This window comes from Atta colombica, unplaced genomic scaffold, assembly GCF_001594045.1.
Source record: "Atta colombica isolate Treedump-2 unplaced genomic scaffold, Acol1.0 scaffold9, whole genome shotgun sequence".
Classification (NCBI taxonomy): domain Eukaryota; kingdom Metazoa; phylum Arthropoda; class Insecta; order Hymenoptera; family Formicidae; genus Atta; species Atta colombica.
In genome coordinates this window covers 4,439,452-4,455,383 of record NW_017259583.1, presented here as the reverse complement: position 1 = coordinate 4,455,383, position 15,932 = coordinate 4,439,452, and the positions used below count along the sequence as shown (strand labels likewise).

The 15,932-nt window shown below is 31.8% G+C and overlaps 1 protein-coding gene across 10 annotated transcripts in view; it reads right to left on the bottom strand.

Annotated features, from left to right (window-relative positions):
* Nucleotides 1-15,932, bottom strand: part of LOC108693387 (basement membrane-specific heparan sulfate proteoglycan core protein) — a 186,455-nt gene that overhangs the window by 118,955 nt on the left and 51,568 nt on the right. For all 10 annotated transcript variants that reach the window (XM_018202279.1, XM_018202288.1, XM_018202280.1 and 7 more), the window contains exons 2-6: nt 2,766-2,934; nt 2,432-2,610; nt 1,783-1,951; nt 564-732; nt 311-471 (exon numbers count right to left, since the gene is read on the bottom strand). In XM_018202279.1, coding sequence (XP_018057768.1) covers nt 311-471; nt 564-732; nt 1,783-1,951; nt 2,432-2,610; nt 2,766-2,934 — 847 coding nt within the window. The remainder of the gene's footprint in view (nt 1-310; nt 472-563; nt 733-1,782; nt 1,952-2,431; nt 2,611-2,765; nt 2,935-15,932) is intronic.

Here is a 15,932-nt window from a genome sequence, read left to right as displayed (position 1 = left end):
ATATATATATATATACATATATAGAATCTAAGAAATAAATGCGCGCATTTATTGATAAAAGCGAGGCGTGAATATGGACCATTGTTTTTTCGGTTATTGCATATAATTTTTTTCCGATCGCAGCTATCAATTCCATTCATAGAACAGTCGATTGTTCGATATTCACCGGATCTTCGTCCTATATTCGACTTTCCGCAAGCTAGTGGCATCATGGAAAACTGAACGAATTACGAAGTTTAGTTTCGAAAGCTCCAACGTGAAATCGATCATTTCCATGTCGTTAGGCGATAGCCGCCTAAGATGGAAATACCTTGAAATATCCTGAACGTGAATCCCTCCGGACCTACTTGGATACTGCCCAAGGAATGATATTGCAGCTGTTGCTCTAAGATAGCACGCACTTCGAGCTCGTCCGTGAATGTCGAACCAATGTCTAGAGTAACTTGTGACGTAAAAGCGTCGGTCGTTGGCCTAAAAGAGAAATTTTAATTATTAAACAACTCAATGGAGACACGACTTTAAGAATCTAAGACAATCTTGGACTAGATTGCAATTATACTTACGATATCTTGACGACGCTGGCGAAATGATTGTATCCTGGAATGTGACGATTGTACAAATTTTCGACGGCGTGTGTAAGATTGCTACTCAATTCTCGGTATTCAAGACTGTTTCTGTCAGCGTATTCTCGTCTGTACGGCTCGCTAACTGTCAATGTTATTCGATAGAAACCTAAAAGAGAAACATTCATTAGTAATAAGTAATTTCATAGAAATATATCAATAAATAATTTTTTATACTTCTTTTTATATATATTTATTTTATAAAGAGAAATTTTATTTCAAATATCACTTCTATTTCAGCCTCTTGATGTATTATCCTTCATCCCCGTTTTATCTACTTTATAAAACTAATACTCTCTGACGTTATTAATATTATGTTTGAAAAAGTTAGTGATAAAAAAAAGATAAAAAAGTTTAATGTTATTTTTAAAGATACCGATAAGATTTTTTGCATGTTTTAAAAAAAGATATTCTGGTTATCGGAAAAATAAAAATATCTATATTCAAATAATAATATATCCTAATTTCTTATCACTAAAAAAAATTCTTATTAAGTGTATTATATATAAGTGTACGAAAATATAGTGTATTTTACGTTCAAAATTTAAACAAATAATAGACTTCAATATTAAACAATTGATATAAACATTATATAATAATAAAATTAATATTAACTACATAATTTTTGGATTAAAATATTTTTGATATATGATTGTACGATATATATCGATTTGATATATATCGTACATTGGTCAAATCGATCAACTTCTTTTTGAATACTTTAAAATTTTATCGTCAAAGCGCTTAATAGAAATCAATCAAGTACTTTGATGATAAAACATTCAAAATGTGAAGTTAATCGATGACGAATGAACGGTTCATATAGAATAAAGTTCTTAATATAAAGCTGTCTCTTCTGCTATCGATGTTATAAAAATAGATATCAAAATATTTTTTAAAATCTTTGCAATTTTGATCAATAAAATTTATGCACAGCAGACAAATTGTTATAATAATTTTTATTATTTTTCTTATTTATTATATATATATATATATTGTTTAAGAAATTATTATATACTATTAGTATGCTATTCTATAATTAAAATTAATAAAGTTTTAATAGATTCGTCTCTCAAAAAAAAAAAAAAACTCTGATTTACTTCATATTCTTTAATTTTTTAAATTAATAAAATCACGAATAAAAAAATTAGAAACTTACGTGCTTTGCCATCAGTGTTGCGATGTGTGTTTCCTGAGTTGGGAGAGTAATCCACTTCGCCTGCACTGCCTTCGATCTCTCCTGAACCAGCCAAATCTTCATCATCGGTATTTCCATACGTTAGTGGTATTCTCTGATTTTCTGCAGGGTTATTAATTTCATTTTCATGCTGTAAAGACGTAATAAATTTCCATGTAATAGATTGAATGTCATAACTGAAAAAAAAACGTTAAAAAGCACAAATGTTTAAATTGTTCATTAACTTTGTATCTATCCTTCTATACATTAATCATTTTAATTATTTTGTTTTTAAACACTATTCAAATGAAAAATATTCGTGCAATCTAACCTTTACAAGAGGGGGTCTAGTGAGTGATTATTTTTGTGGAAGTTCCTTTGAGTCTTTTGGTAATTATAAATTATATTATATTTTATTATTTTCCAAAATAAAGTGCCAATATTTATTCTAAAAAGTTGAAATATTGGTAAATTTTTAAAGATTTTTTTGAATCCTTCTGAATAGGTGAAAAAAACGGACGGATTGTAGTTTGTATGGAGGTAATGAAATTGTAGCTAGTACGGTAAGGGTTAATTAAATGTGACAAGTAAAAATTCAAAAGGTAATTATTTTTGAAGCGATATTCCATACCTCATCTGCTTCATCATTGTCTTCGTTTTTCTCGAGAACCAATCTTTGGATGACACCGATACCCGTTTTGGCATTTGGCACTTCAGGCTGATCAAGAGTATGATTTTCTTCATCTCCAACGTTTAAGATGACAGATTTGTCAATATCTTCATTTTGAATCTCATTTTCTTCTTCTTGATCTATCGGGTATAAAATTTGATAATTCGAAAATTGAATAATGACATAGCTTAAAAAGAATGCAAGTGTTTTTAATTTCGTAATCCTAACAATAAAAATTTACTATAATATAACAATGCAGTTTTTGCTAATTGTACTCATTTAAAGGAATTGATACCTGACGGCGGTGGTGTAGTTGTCGTGGTCGTGGTCGTAGATAGCGATGTAATTAAATCCCAAACTCCTCTTTTTATCCTGTGAAAAAAAGAATCGTCCTGATGCGTTTCAATCAATGGTGCTTGAGCCGCAGTTTGTTTGCCTTCCGGATCGAAAATCAAGTCGTCATCCTGAAAAAGCAAATCGACATTATAAATTATAAAACTTTATAAAAAAATAACAATTGTTTTTCTATTGATAATATTTATAATATATAAACAATAATAATTATAATATATAAATGTAATCCTTTTAATTAATCCACAGTTCCTATAGAAAATTTACACAAGTTTATAAACCCAACCTTTTCACGAAACTCGAAGTTTTTGTGGTACGCTTGAATTTTTCAAGCGGTTTTATAGATATCCTCCGTATTCGTTACAATTTTTTGCTTATGACAAATTCATAAGTCGTTATCGTTATTGTAAATTATAAAATTTGACAATTGTTTTTCTATCGATATATATATATATGATATAACAATCTCCCCCTTTAATTAATCCATCGTCTTTAGAGGAATTTCGCACAAGCTTATAAATCTTTTATGAAATGTAAAACTCAAACTGTCTCTTCAGTTATATGTCAAACGGTTTCATAAACTTTCTTCCGTATTCATTGCAATTTTTTTGTCACTTATGACAAATGCATAAGTCACTATCTCATCGGGTGCCCGAGTATCTGCCACCTAGATAACCACATGTGGCCGTATACGCGCGCGCGAGCGGCAACGGCACGTACGTGTGAAAGGCCATTGAGCGTGTATATCACCAAGTATCCTCACGTGTTCCTCATAAAGAACCAATTCTCACCTAAACACACGATATAAATTCAGGATCGTCGGGCCATTCTGCCGGTAGCAGCGCGTCGTGATTCCGTAAGAACCGCGCGACCGGCAAACTGCCCAGGATTCGAGTACGCGGGTCAATGACGTAGTTCGTTCGGGATGAAAATGGAGAACCGGCGTACCTTATGGTGGATATAAGCCGCAGGAGCCAACCGGAATAACGTATCGTTATGGGCGAATACCTGACGATCTTGGGGTACGTACAACCCGCCTGGTTATGCAAGCGCGCTGCCGTTACAGCATAAGTATGAATAATACACCGTATAGGTATACCGAGTGGTGAGGCCTTACGGGCGTTTCTTATGTAGGAATGGAAAGGCGCCGACGATCGATTAACGAATGTTTTTATTTATTCACGTTTTGAATAAATTCTCTCATTCTATTTGCGTACTCATTCATGAGTGACGGTTTAATCAATAATATTAATGAAAAGTCGATTTTGTTAAAATTTCCTAATCCTCAACACTGAGAGAAATGATTTTGTTATAGGAACAGATCAAGGGAAATAAATGTAATATTTGTTAAAAAAACGATCGATTTTATTAATTACTATTGCATTAATTATTTCTCATTCGCCAATGTAACCATAATCAATAGTATAGTTTGTAAATAAGCAATAACTTGCATATACATATATAGAAGTTGTAGGGTAAATCGTAAGTAGGTCAAATCGTAAGAAATTGACTGATTCTAGTCAAATATTCTCTCTATATTTGTGATCAATTTGCTCTATGACTTAAGACTCCATGATCATCTACATTGAGAAGAAAATGTAGTTAATTTTAATAACTATTTGGTTCAATACTGCCAACTAAACATTTACTTATAGCAAATAAATATTTGTTCAATAAAAAAAATGATTGTTAAATTAAATTAACATTTCTTGTATCAAATAAATATATCTTTATATTTAATAAATTTATTATTTAGTTGGCAGTATTCAACTAAATATTAATTTTTATTAAAATTGACTATATTTTTTTTCAGTGTATGTAAAATGAACCTAATAAATAAGTCTAAAGTCTATCCAAAAGATAGATTCTATATAGTTTGCTTCTGATATTAATAATTGGTTGGTATAGTAGATTAACAGTAATCACAACAAAGCAAATTTGTCATATTTAAAGATCACTTGTTAAAAGTACTAGTGGCTTGTTAAATTAACAAAATCCTTTCTCTCAGTGAAGATTACAATTAATTTTCAGCAATACCTACTTTAATTTATTTTTTAATCTGCGATTCTTTTCTGTTTCGTATAAAAAATTCATTTAGTTTCGAAGTGCATCAGCGATTTCTTTTCAACGAACGAACGACAAATAAAGATATGTTTCGTTTCCGATACTGCGATAGATGTACGCACGCACAAAGTGCACTGTAACATGTGAACGAAAGCATCGTGTCTTTTTCCATGGGCGCGAGATGGGAGACTCGTGCACTGGTAATGAAGCTTAAATCGCAGAGTCGAGACGTATTATTATGGTGACGCATTTACACGCCTCGGACGTCATTTAAAAATTCGCGTGCAACATCTGACGATCGCGCGCGCCTACACATGCAAGTTGTATTTGCTCGCGCATGCACACGTCGTCGAAAAGGGAGTGCGAATACACGGCGTATGTGTTATGTAACTTTGAACTCGGTTTTAACGAGGCTAATGACACGGCGGTGCGTTTATTAATTCGCGTTTATTAATTCGAAATAACTCAAACGTTCGTTGCAACCGCATCCGCTTGCGAAACATTTCTAATGCCTTCTCTTCATATCAAAAATATCAAAAGAAACATGTAACGCAATAGATATCATTATTCCAGTTTCGTATTAATTAACTTTTTTTCTTATATTCGCGAATGTACTTGAGTTAACAACCACAAACATGAGTTAAGAACGCGACAACACTCGATGTGCTTGTTGTTTCGAAATTGCGGAAGTCCGGGCTTAGCGGGACGCAGATAAAACATACTGCGAGGGACCATTTTAGATCGCGATAACGACCATGATGCGCGACACATCCTGCCAGAAAACAGCCCATACATTGTTCGCAACGAAGTTTTATTACAGATAATTTTGCATCGAAACTATCCTTTAAACGATGATGTTCCGCGCGTTTATCGTTATCGACTAACATGAGAGAACATAGATTTTGTAATTTAAAAATATTAATGAAAAAGAACAAGATATTCTTCTCTCCCCAAATACTCTAACAAATTCAGTAAGAATCAGTGAAACGTAAAACGATTAAAGTCACCTGTCAAGTGTGATAAAAAAAGGCAAAAAATGTGATAAAATATTATTCCGTAGCTGACATCAAACTAGTAACACAATTACTGACACTGAGTTTGTAAGATTTAATATCTGTGGATTAAAAGTAAATTAAATACTAATTAACTTTAAGAAATCAAAATGACTCGTATAAAAAAAAAAGTACAGTAAAAAACAAGTACATTTTAATAAGAATAATCCGAACAGACAAAAAAACATTGAATTGTTTGATTTTTTGTATAAAATGACAATTGCCACAACAATACAATTGAATTAAGAACTAAATACTAAAATTTAAATATAGTAATATATTTTTTATCATAACATTACTTCATAGCAAAAGAATTATTTTTATTCATCAGAATTTCTATTATTCAAACAACTGCATAGTACACTATTAAAAATAAATGTTTAATTTAAAGATGTATAGTGGACTTTCTGAGATGTAAAAATCTCAAAATTATTATCTTTTTTATTTTTAATTCAAGACTCACGTCAGCTCTGGAAGATTAAATATTAAATTTATTTCTTATTTATCCAATAATTAATAGTTCAAATTCGTTTTTTAATTCTTTTCCTTCATAATATAAAATCGCAGCACAGACTTTACAATTAGATATCTAAATGTGTTGAAAATGTTTTGCAGTATATTTCTTATATGTATTTCTTATTTTATTATGTATTTCATGACTCTGTAAATTTCTACATTGGACGCGTTCGTTGCACAGTCATGAAGCGCTAACGAGAATAAAATTGAGATTGGACGTCATAATAGAGCTATTCAGAAAAAATTAAGAATCTGACCGCGGAAGGGATGCAAGATGGGAGGGAGATGCACCCTGAGATGCGGAACTTTGTTATTCCGGCCAAGTTTTACACGGGATTCCGTAGCTAAGTCCACTCTATGATCCTTTCACGGCAACTACGTGCTCATACTTCGACAAAACACCGCCTCTATAGTCCGAAATCCTTAAAATGCATGGGAAATACGTGTTGCCGCAGGTTAAGTAGCCCTAGGAAATTCGTCCTGCGTCGAACAGGACCGAAGAACTTTGGAGGGCTTTAGGATGGCAAAGTTACACGGAGATGCGACGGAGACGTAAGATACTCGGTCAATCTTCCCATTTTCATTTTTTCCCCCTTCTTTCCCTCTTTTTTTTCTTAATGAGTCTGACCTCACCTTGACGATTCGAATAACGCACCGGTCAGAATGACTCGGCGGGATGTATTTCGCAATTACGCAAAAAACTTTCGTTGCCATATGCGGTTACTTCAAACCGCACGATGGAATATGCGGAGCGCCGATGACTATACAAGGTAATGTGCAAGAGGAAATGTAGAAATCGGTAACAGAAGTGAGAACGCGCGTGAATTTTTGAATAGTTTAAGTCGATATACTGAATGGAGTATCTTAACAACAATTTCGACAGACCTAGAAAGAGATAGAATGCACTGTTCTTTCTCTTGAAATAAAATTCGAGCAATAGAACAATAATAGAAAGAGAGATAATAGAAAGAGTGCCCATATATTTACCTTTCTCTTTTTAGATCCGTGAAGATGAAAAATTAAAGAAATCTTGAATACTTCAACACTATATGTCAATGCAGTTAAACATACTTGTAATTAATTGTTAAATATTAAATATAAAAAGATGTAATTAATTGTATAATATTAAATATAGAAGATACCTACATTTAATATTATACACTCCATACTCTGTTGTCTAATTTTTTATTTATTTTACATCACTGCGCAAACGGCGCTTTGATAAGAACCGATAAGCACGCCTTGGAGAACAGCGGCACTTTCACCGCTGACTTCTTCTCTCATTGATGCAATTCTGAATTGCTTGTATGTTACCGAACCGTATCATATGTAGGCTATCTTCGTTTGCTTACACTCTTCTGCTCAAGTGACGTGCGCACGAGATAACAGATATATATCTTTTACATAGTGCTTTCAACAGACTCCAAAAAGCTTTTTTACATAATCGCATCGATAACAGAGATAAATGTGAAAAGAAAAAAATACAATTTCGCTACAATTGAGAGAGAATTTGAGATGTCTGGACAGATTCCGATTTCTATAATATATTGAAGAGAAAATCACAGTTTATAAAACCTACTACTATAATTCGCGTGAGATGTTTCTGAAATCCCAACATTGTATTTCAATTTTCATTGTTCAATTTTCACAATATTCTACACATCCTTTAAATAAAAACAAATAGAAATTTGTTTTTAAATTGTTAAAACAATTTGCGCTAAATGTAATAATATATATAAACAATAGTCATACATTTAGCAAACTTATAAGGTTGAGAGATATCTCACGAAAATAATGAAGAGTTAACAAAGAATAAATCGATATAATATTGAGCGTTAAACATTTCCTGGTTTGAAACAAGAACACAGAAATTCCAAGTAGTTCACAAACTGTAACAAAGAAACTTAGTGTCCACATTATTACATTAATTTATAATAATTTTGATTGGAATTTTGAAAATATAAGAAGTCAAAATTTTTCTTTTTACCCTCCCCCCTCCCCCTCTTTCTCTCTTTTTAATCGACGACGACCTATTAATTTATGTAATTGATTTTTTTCGCAGTGCATCCCTTTATTATTATTATATTGTCAATTGTAATTCGCGGTTGTGCAATAACAATTGAGCATCATATTACATTTTTCCTCATATTTGCTTCATATTGGTATGCCTTATAATCGGAGCCATTTATAATCTACAGGTCAAAACATACTGCAGATAATAAATGACCTTTAGTAAATTTTTAGCTCGAAAAATTGGAGATTGCTATGATCGACAGACGAGAATAATTTTAAAAATTATTGCAAGCACAAGAAAATAAGTGTGTATATGTACGAACAATAATAGTTTATCTCAAATATATACAATCTTTCATTTATTACTTATACAATATATTATAACGTAATATATCGTTATGTTATTGTATAATAAGATAATATTATAATATAGTATTATTTTATTGTATTTTATCTCTATTGTATATTATAATATTAGGTGTAGTAAAAAGAAATAAAAAGAATTATTTTTGCATGAAATTGAATGAAAAAATAATTTCTTTTTACTACACCTAATATAAGCTAATAATATAATATATAAAATAAATGAGTAAAAAAGGACCATAAAAAATTAATTATTGTATTTTGAACTAACTTCGAATCAATTGTTTTTGAGTAAAAATGTTTAAGCAAAGAAAATGCAAAAATAAAATATATAAAACAGGTCCTAATAGGTTTTACAGCAACTTTCTAAGAGATAAATGTAATTATTAACAATAATTATTAATATAATTGCTTTAACATTATATTACTAATATAATTGATGTGAAGTATCCACCAATCATCCTGTTTTACTGAACTGGCTGTAAAAGTTGTGACGTCCACATATAGGATGACTTCGTATGATTTAGTAGCGTTGAAGAATATGTCCCGAGAAAAAAAGAAGAGACGTGCTCAAAGGTCAAGATCCAGCACATCTCTCGTAAGGCAAACAGGCAGGCAGTCCAGGCAAGCAGGCAGGTTGGAACGAAGAAATCCCCCCAATTTGAGGGACTTCTCCTAGGGCTTTGACTTAACGAATATATACGTCCAGTCTTTCGTGTTTTCCAGGATGCGCGAAGGAGGACGGCGATATGACGCCAGTCGATAAAAACGGGAAGAGGGAAGAGATGAGAGTAGGAAAGAGGAGAGTGAGACGTTGGTCGATCGTCCTTTGTCTTAAGCCGTGCTATATTAATGCGAAGAACATGTTACATGGAGTGGAATAAAGGGATGGCGGTCGAGGAGAGAGGGAAGAAGAAGATGGGGGAAAAAGGTGGCATTGTGGTGCGAAAAAGAAGAGCGGCGTCGCGCGGAATACTAAGGAGGATCACACACGCCCGCCGAATCTGCGTCCAGAATGCAAGGACAGGTGTCCCCTTCTACCTTTGCATTTTAATAGTCTTTTGCGAGACCGAGTCGTTTGACCTCAAAGGGATGAACAAACGGCTATATAACATAAAATATTATATGACAAGTAATTGCATAATATTATTCTTTGATTACTTGAAAAAATAGAAAAATTATTATTGTTAAATTATTTATATAGTAAAAGTCACGGCAAGAACATTCAAGCAGAATAACTACGGCAAAACAATATTAAAATAAATCTTGAATGATTCAAAAATGAGTTTTAATTTTTATTTTGGAGTCATTTTGATGCTATTTTAAAGATATCATTTTGATGTCATCATGACTTTTGTTCTGTCTAGTATATTCTATATAAATGCAATTATCATAATATAAATAGGTCAATAGAATAATAAAGTAACTCCGGTATATACGCCGCACTTATCAAAAACTTAATTTATTATGCATTATTTACTATGTTTATAGTAAACAAACTATATCAAAAACTTTATATTGTCTACTATGAAAAAATTAGCAATCTGAAATATTTATTTATGTTAAAAAAAAAAAATATTATTCATATTAAAAATTAAATTCATATAAAATATTAAACTTTTTGAAACCCTTGCATTTTTGCCGTATATTTCAGGGATGGGATATATGGCTACTTATATATAGGGGGAAGGAGGGTATGTACGGCTCATGAAAAATTTACAAATAATGCATATAAATAAGATGTATATTGATAACAATAACTTATAAAGTGTGTTTATAAAGTTTTATTAAGGAATAAGAATAAATATGTAGATATATGTAATAAATAATAATTACAATCTTCCTACATACCTATATTACAAGTGTTATGAGGTACATATTTTATGTAATGCATTTATTGCATTTAGTATTGAATTCAATTTGCGCACTTTATAAGCTTGGTATAAATCCTGCCTCTGCTAAAAATGTCATATATTTCAAACAGATGGGATATACAAGATAACAAACTAAACAAAGAATATGAAAGCAAAGCTTGCATTTTGCTATACAACATGCTTTACTATTTCTCTTCACGTATGTATCATGAAATCTTTTATACGGCCTACATGCAATAGTCATTTTATGTAGATTATAATTTATGATGACGTTACTTATTACAGTGACAAATCAATTCGACTCACAATAATTTCATTAATATTAACAATAAAAAGCTGAAATTATAACATAACACTTATATAACATAAAGGCACAGAGTATGACGTGTAACAGAATTGTAGGAAAATTATCCCCACTCCTTCTATTTTTTCTGCGGTGTAAATTTCAACGCGGCGTATTTGTCGAAATTATTCTATGTGCCAGTATAAACGCAACGATAATTTTTTAAATGTATAAAAATATATTTACAAATCGATCGTGATGTAATAGACTAAAAATGAAGAAATAGATAAGTGAGACACCGCGCACAGAAACACAACTCGATATTCTAAGACATTCACACGAACAGACTAAGTTAAAATTCGTATGTAGTGGATGTTAACATGGAATCTGATTCCCCCTAACACCGACGTATTTACTGAAGATGCAGAGTCGAAGTAGGGATGAGCTTATATGAACCTTCATATCTCTTTCCCCGCGTTTTGGGACACAGCCGAGAGTAATTCCGTCTCGGTCAAATACCACAATCCTCTCTTGGCCACGGCCGCGAAATTGCGGAAATCATCTCGGTCCGATTTCCCGAGGAGAACGCGACGTCCGATTCTCACAACGCGGCCAACGAAGCCGCGGGCTGCGGTCTGCCACTCGCACGTCAACCCCCCGACACCGGAAAAAGCGCATTAACTAGTTTTCGGGGAGAGCTAATCTCACCGACAACCCCTCCTCCGCGAGGAGGATTTCGAATGGCGAGATATCAATTCTTTCACATAATTCCTATGGAAATCCTGTCCCTTCTTATCAATTCTTATACCGGTAAATCCTCAGCCAATCCAATAATTGCAAAATGTTCATTCTGAATCGATATAAGTACCGTTATAAATAAAAATTGATACATGCTTGATACTTTGTGAATTCGTACACTGTTAAATTCATAATGGCAAATTTGAGGAAAAGATATTGAACAAAAGAATATTACTTATTTGAAAAATAACAGTGTAAGAATGATTTTATATTATTCGCTTTAAGTATATTATTTTAGTAACAAATACGAGGATAACACATTCACTTGCATTTATCATAAGCGAACGAAAATATCAGACGATTTGTTAATTTATTATAAAATTCTTAACAGAACATAAAGAATTTTGTATTAATAAATTAAGTTGTGAAATTATTGGAAAAGAATCGAGGTAAAATTAAAAAGAAAATCAAATTTCCTTCGTTAAATCGTTATTTTCGTTATGTGTGCACATCATATTACTCTTTTTCGAACGAAAAATAGAATTTTCTTAGTATATAGGTTATCAAATAGCTCTTATTAAAAGTAAAAGTAATAAAGTATTAATATTACTGTATTACTTCTCTGTCATTTCAATAATAAATTTAAAGTAACGTTTAATAAATTAATATTGGAAGTTATCTTATTTAAATATTTAAACAGAGATAATTTAATTACATACTGATCTATCTCCAATATCTACCATAATGTTTACATACATTTCATGTTTTTGCAAAAATTGCTTAATTTATCTCTTTTATTTACTAATAAAAGAAATTTATTATATAAGTTTTCTCTTTAAATGCGACAATTTATCTTTACTTACGTTAGTATTCATTAATTCGAACGAAATACAAATTCGTCTAAATTTTTCTCTTTTAGTGGTAATACAAAATCTTTTTCTCTACCTGATTCATCGATGTCTCTTATCTTTCATTATTCTCCTTTTTTAAGCGGTTTCTCACCGTTTTTTCTGCGGTGTCACGAGCGATGAAACCCGAAACGAGTAGCGTGGTCTCAACAAATTACGGAACTTCACTTACCACTTACCGCCCTAACCCACGCTCGTGTCGTCTGTTACGTCTACCCGTTCTCTTATAAAGGGGCGCATTAAGTGTCACCTCGGTCGCCGCTCGTGAGGGATGTAAATTGCATGACGACTAGCTCGACTGTATTCACAGTGTTTCACAGTGATTTGTTTCCCAAGGTTTAACCCTTGATTGCCATGATTAACTTTAAATAATGTAACTATGACGTAAGTCTCTTAAATGTTATACTTAGATATGTATAAATAGTCGGATGTATGAAATATCTTAAAATTAGCTAAGAATAGTAGAAGTAATAATAATAATTTCTTATAAAATTAGTCGACATCTGTAGATAAAACAGTAATAGTTTTTTGACATCAAAATATTTATAATTTTATAACAAAAGAAAGCTCGCTGAAACTAATTATTTGCGAATTAAATGAAAACAGATAAAATATTATTTCTTAAAAAAACATTCAGAGTAAATTTAAATATAAAATTTTAATTTGAAATTTTTAATTTAAGATGTTCAAATATGAAATAATAACAAAATAATCTTATATATTTTCTAATTAAGGAAAAGTTGGTGTCAAATTTCCAGAAAAAAATGCCCTTTTTTTTCTATCGATTCCAGAATAATAAAATTTTATAATACATAGATCAGCTTATGGAATAAATACCTACGTCCATCTCATCACGACTAATGAGACAGATAATTATGGAAGCGAGGTGAAAGGGAGAGGCTCTTAATGCGTGCCGCTGAATCTCGTGAGAAATCAATCGGCGACGGCCGCCAGCCGATTATCGGGCTGCTCTCACGTGAATTAGCTTACGCAACACGTCCTACGTTTTTGTTTGCCCTGGCCGGTCTCTAAGGATAGTTGATCCGCCGGTCATTAACTCTATTAAGTCGTTAAACCGCGATGCACCAATCGAGTATAGTCATCGCACGTGCTTCCGTCTCGGGGCTGTGCGCCCGCACGTCTTGCGATCCCCGGCGGCAATTGTGCTCGCTTTACATTTATCTCGGCGAACCTTGAAGATGCGATAATCGCATCAAGAGATTTCACAAGTCCGCATTCTCTTAATCTTAGCAAAATATCTGCGCGACTTTCATTAAAACGCCGGAGGCTTTCTTACATGACCGCAGAATAATCAGAGCCGTTTATCAATCAATTGACCAATTTATCTTTTCTATTTCTTCTCACTGACAGCTCCGTAATATTTAATTGCCAGCAACGCTTTAGTTCTCCGAAATTCCCAGTATTGATAATACATTGTGACAAAAATATGAGTTTTATTGTGACTTGCGGGAGAAGCAAAATTTTTCGCAAAATTAATCATGTTTGAATGATTCAAGTGAGAATTTGATAAAATATTTTTGCAATATTTTAGTTCATAATTGACGTAAACAATAAGTTTTTAAAAAAAATTATTGAAACAAGTATTGATTTATACGTAGATTTGATTTTAATTAATAAGTTATATACCGTGTACTGTAATCATTCTTACCAGCGCAAACATTATACATATAATTAGTACTTCGAAATAAAATACAGATAATGTTTCTTAGATGAAAAAAATGGTTTTGCTAAAATATTTTAAAATTTAGCTAAATGCACAACTGAAAATAATTTTGTTGGATTATCAAAAATAATTGTGTTCAAACTGCTTGCTACAACATCAAGACGATTTTTTGCTCATTATGTTTGATATTCCTACGTAATTATTTTGAGATCAATATCTAGCTAAATTTTTAGATACTTCAGCAAAATTGTTCTTTCTATGTTATTGTATACTGTGCGTTATCTGTAATAATTATTATTACCATCAAACATTATATAATTAATAGTAATTCGAAATAAGATACAAAAAAATTTCTTACATTTATTATATATCGTATGCTCTGTAATAATTATTACTAAAGATATTATATAATTAATAATACTTCAAAATAAAATTCAGATAAAGTTTCTTTGTAAATCTTTTATAAAAGTCAAAGGTTGGATTCCTTACATCAATAATAATTAAATAAATGAGTAAAATTGGACAAATAGGAATCAGCGCTGTAAATGTTGCGCTTAAATCTAAAAATATATATTTCAGTGTGCTTGTATATCCATTTGACGTAGGTTTCGACTAAATTCTAACTTTCTTCAGTGTAAAATAGATGATTTGTATTTCACTGCATGATCCATATATGTAACTTCCATTGGTTAATCTCCAATACAAGAATTTAGCCGAAACATACAGTCAAATAGATATACAAGCGCTACACCAAAATATATATTTCTAAATTAAACTTAAAAATCTTCTTAGTTATTTAAGCGCAATATTTACAGCGTCTTAATTGGGCATCAAATTTTACTCATGTAAATCCTTTAGATTTTCATGACAGATATAAGTGACTATTGAAATATTCATTCTATGATTTCCTACTGCTGTAATGATACGGATTTCGTTAAATAACGTTCCAACGTTCCTACGTTTGAAATCGCTTCGAACGTCGACGTACAATTCGTCGACGAATCTAATCGATGGTAGCCGCCCGCAGCATGGACGATTGTATCGACGATGTGTGTTTTGACGGGCGTTCGTATATGCTTTCAGTGAAAATAATGTCTGGAGCGTTTCGCGATCTCGCGGCTGGCTCGCGCGCGCAAATGTGCTGTAAGGAGCGAGCGGCTAAACCTCCGCAAACATTCGAAAATGAATATCAGGCGATCGAGAGGTCGCAAGAGCGCGAGAGGGTTTCGATGTAGTTCAAATGTTTCAAAATATATTTCATGCCGACGTATTGTACAACTCCATCCGTTTCTCCACTCTACAAATACGTATGTCCGTTCTCGATAAAAGCTATACTTTACACGTGTAAAAATCATCGTAAAAAAAATTTAATTGAGCAAAGAGTACTGTAAGCCTAGAAATTTCATAGAGTAAAGATAGGTTAAAAAAGGATGAAAGTTAGAACTATTTTAGACTTTTTATTTAATTTAATATTTTGCTTAATACTTTAAGTAATTAAATTCGAAATGATGTTGTAGAACAAAATGTTGTAAGTAACTGCAATTTTATAATTAAATTTCAACATAATTGTAATGTAATGAAATTTAAACTTTGTTTTCAAAGAAAGTAAACTTTCT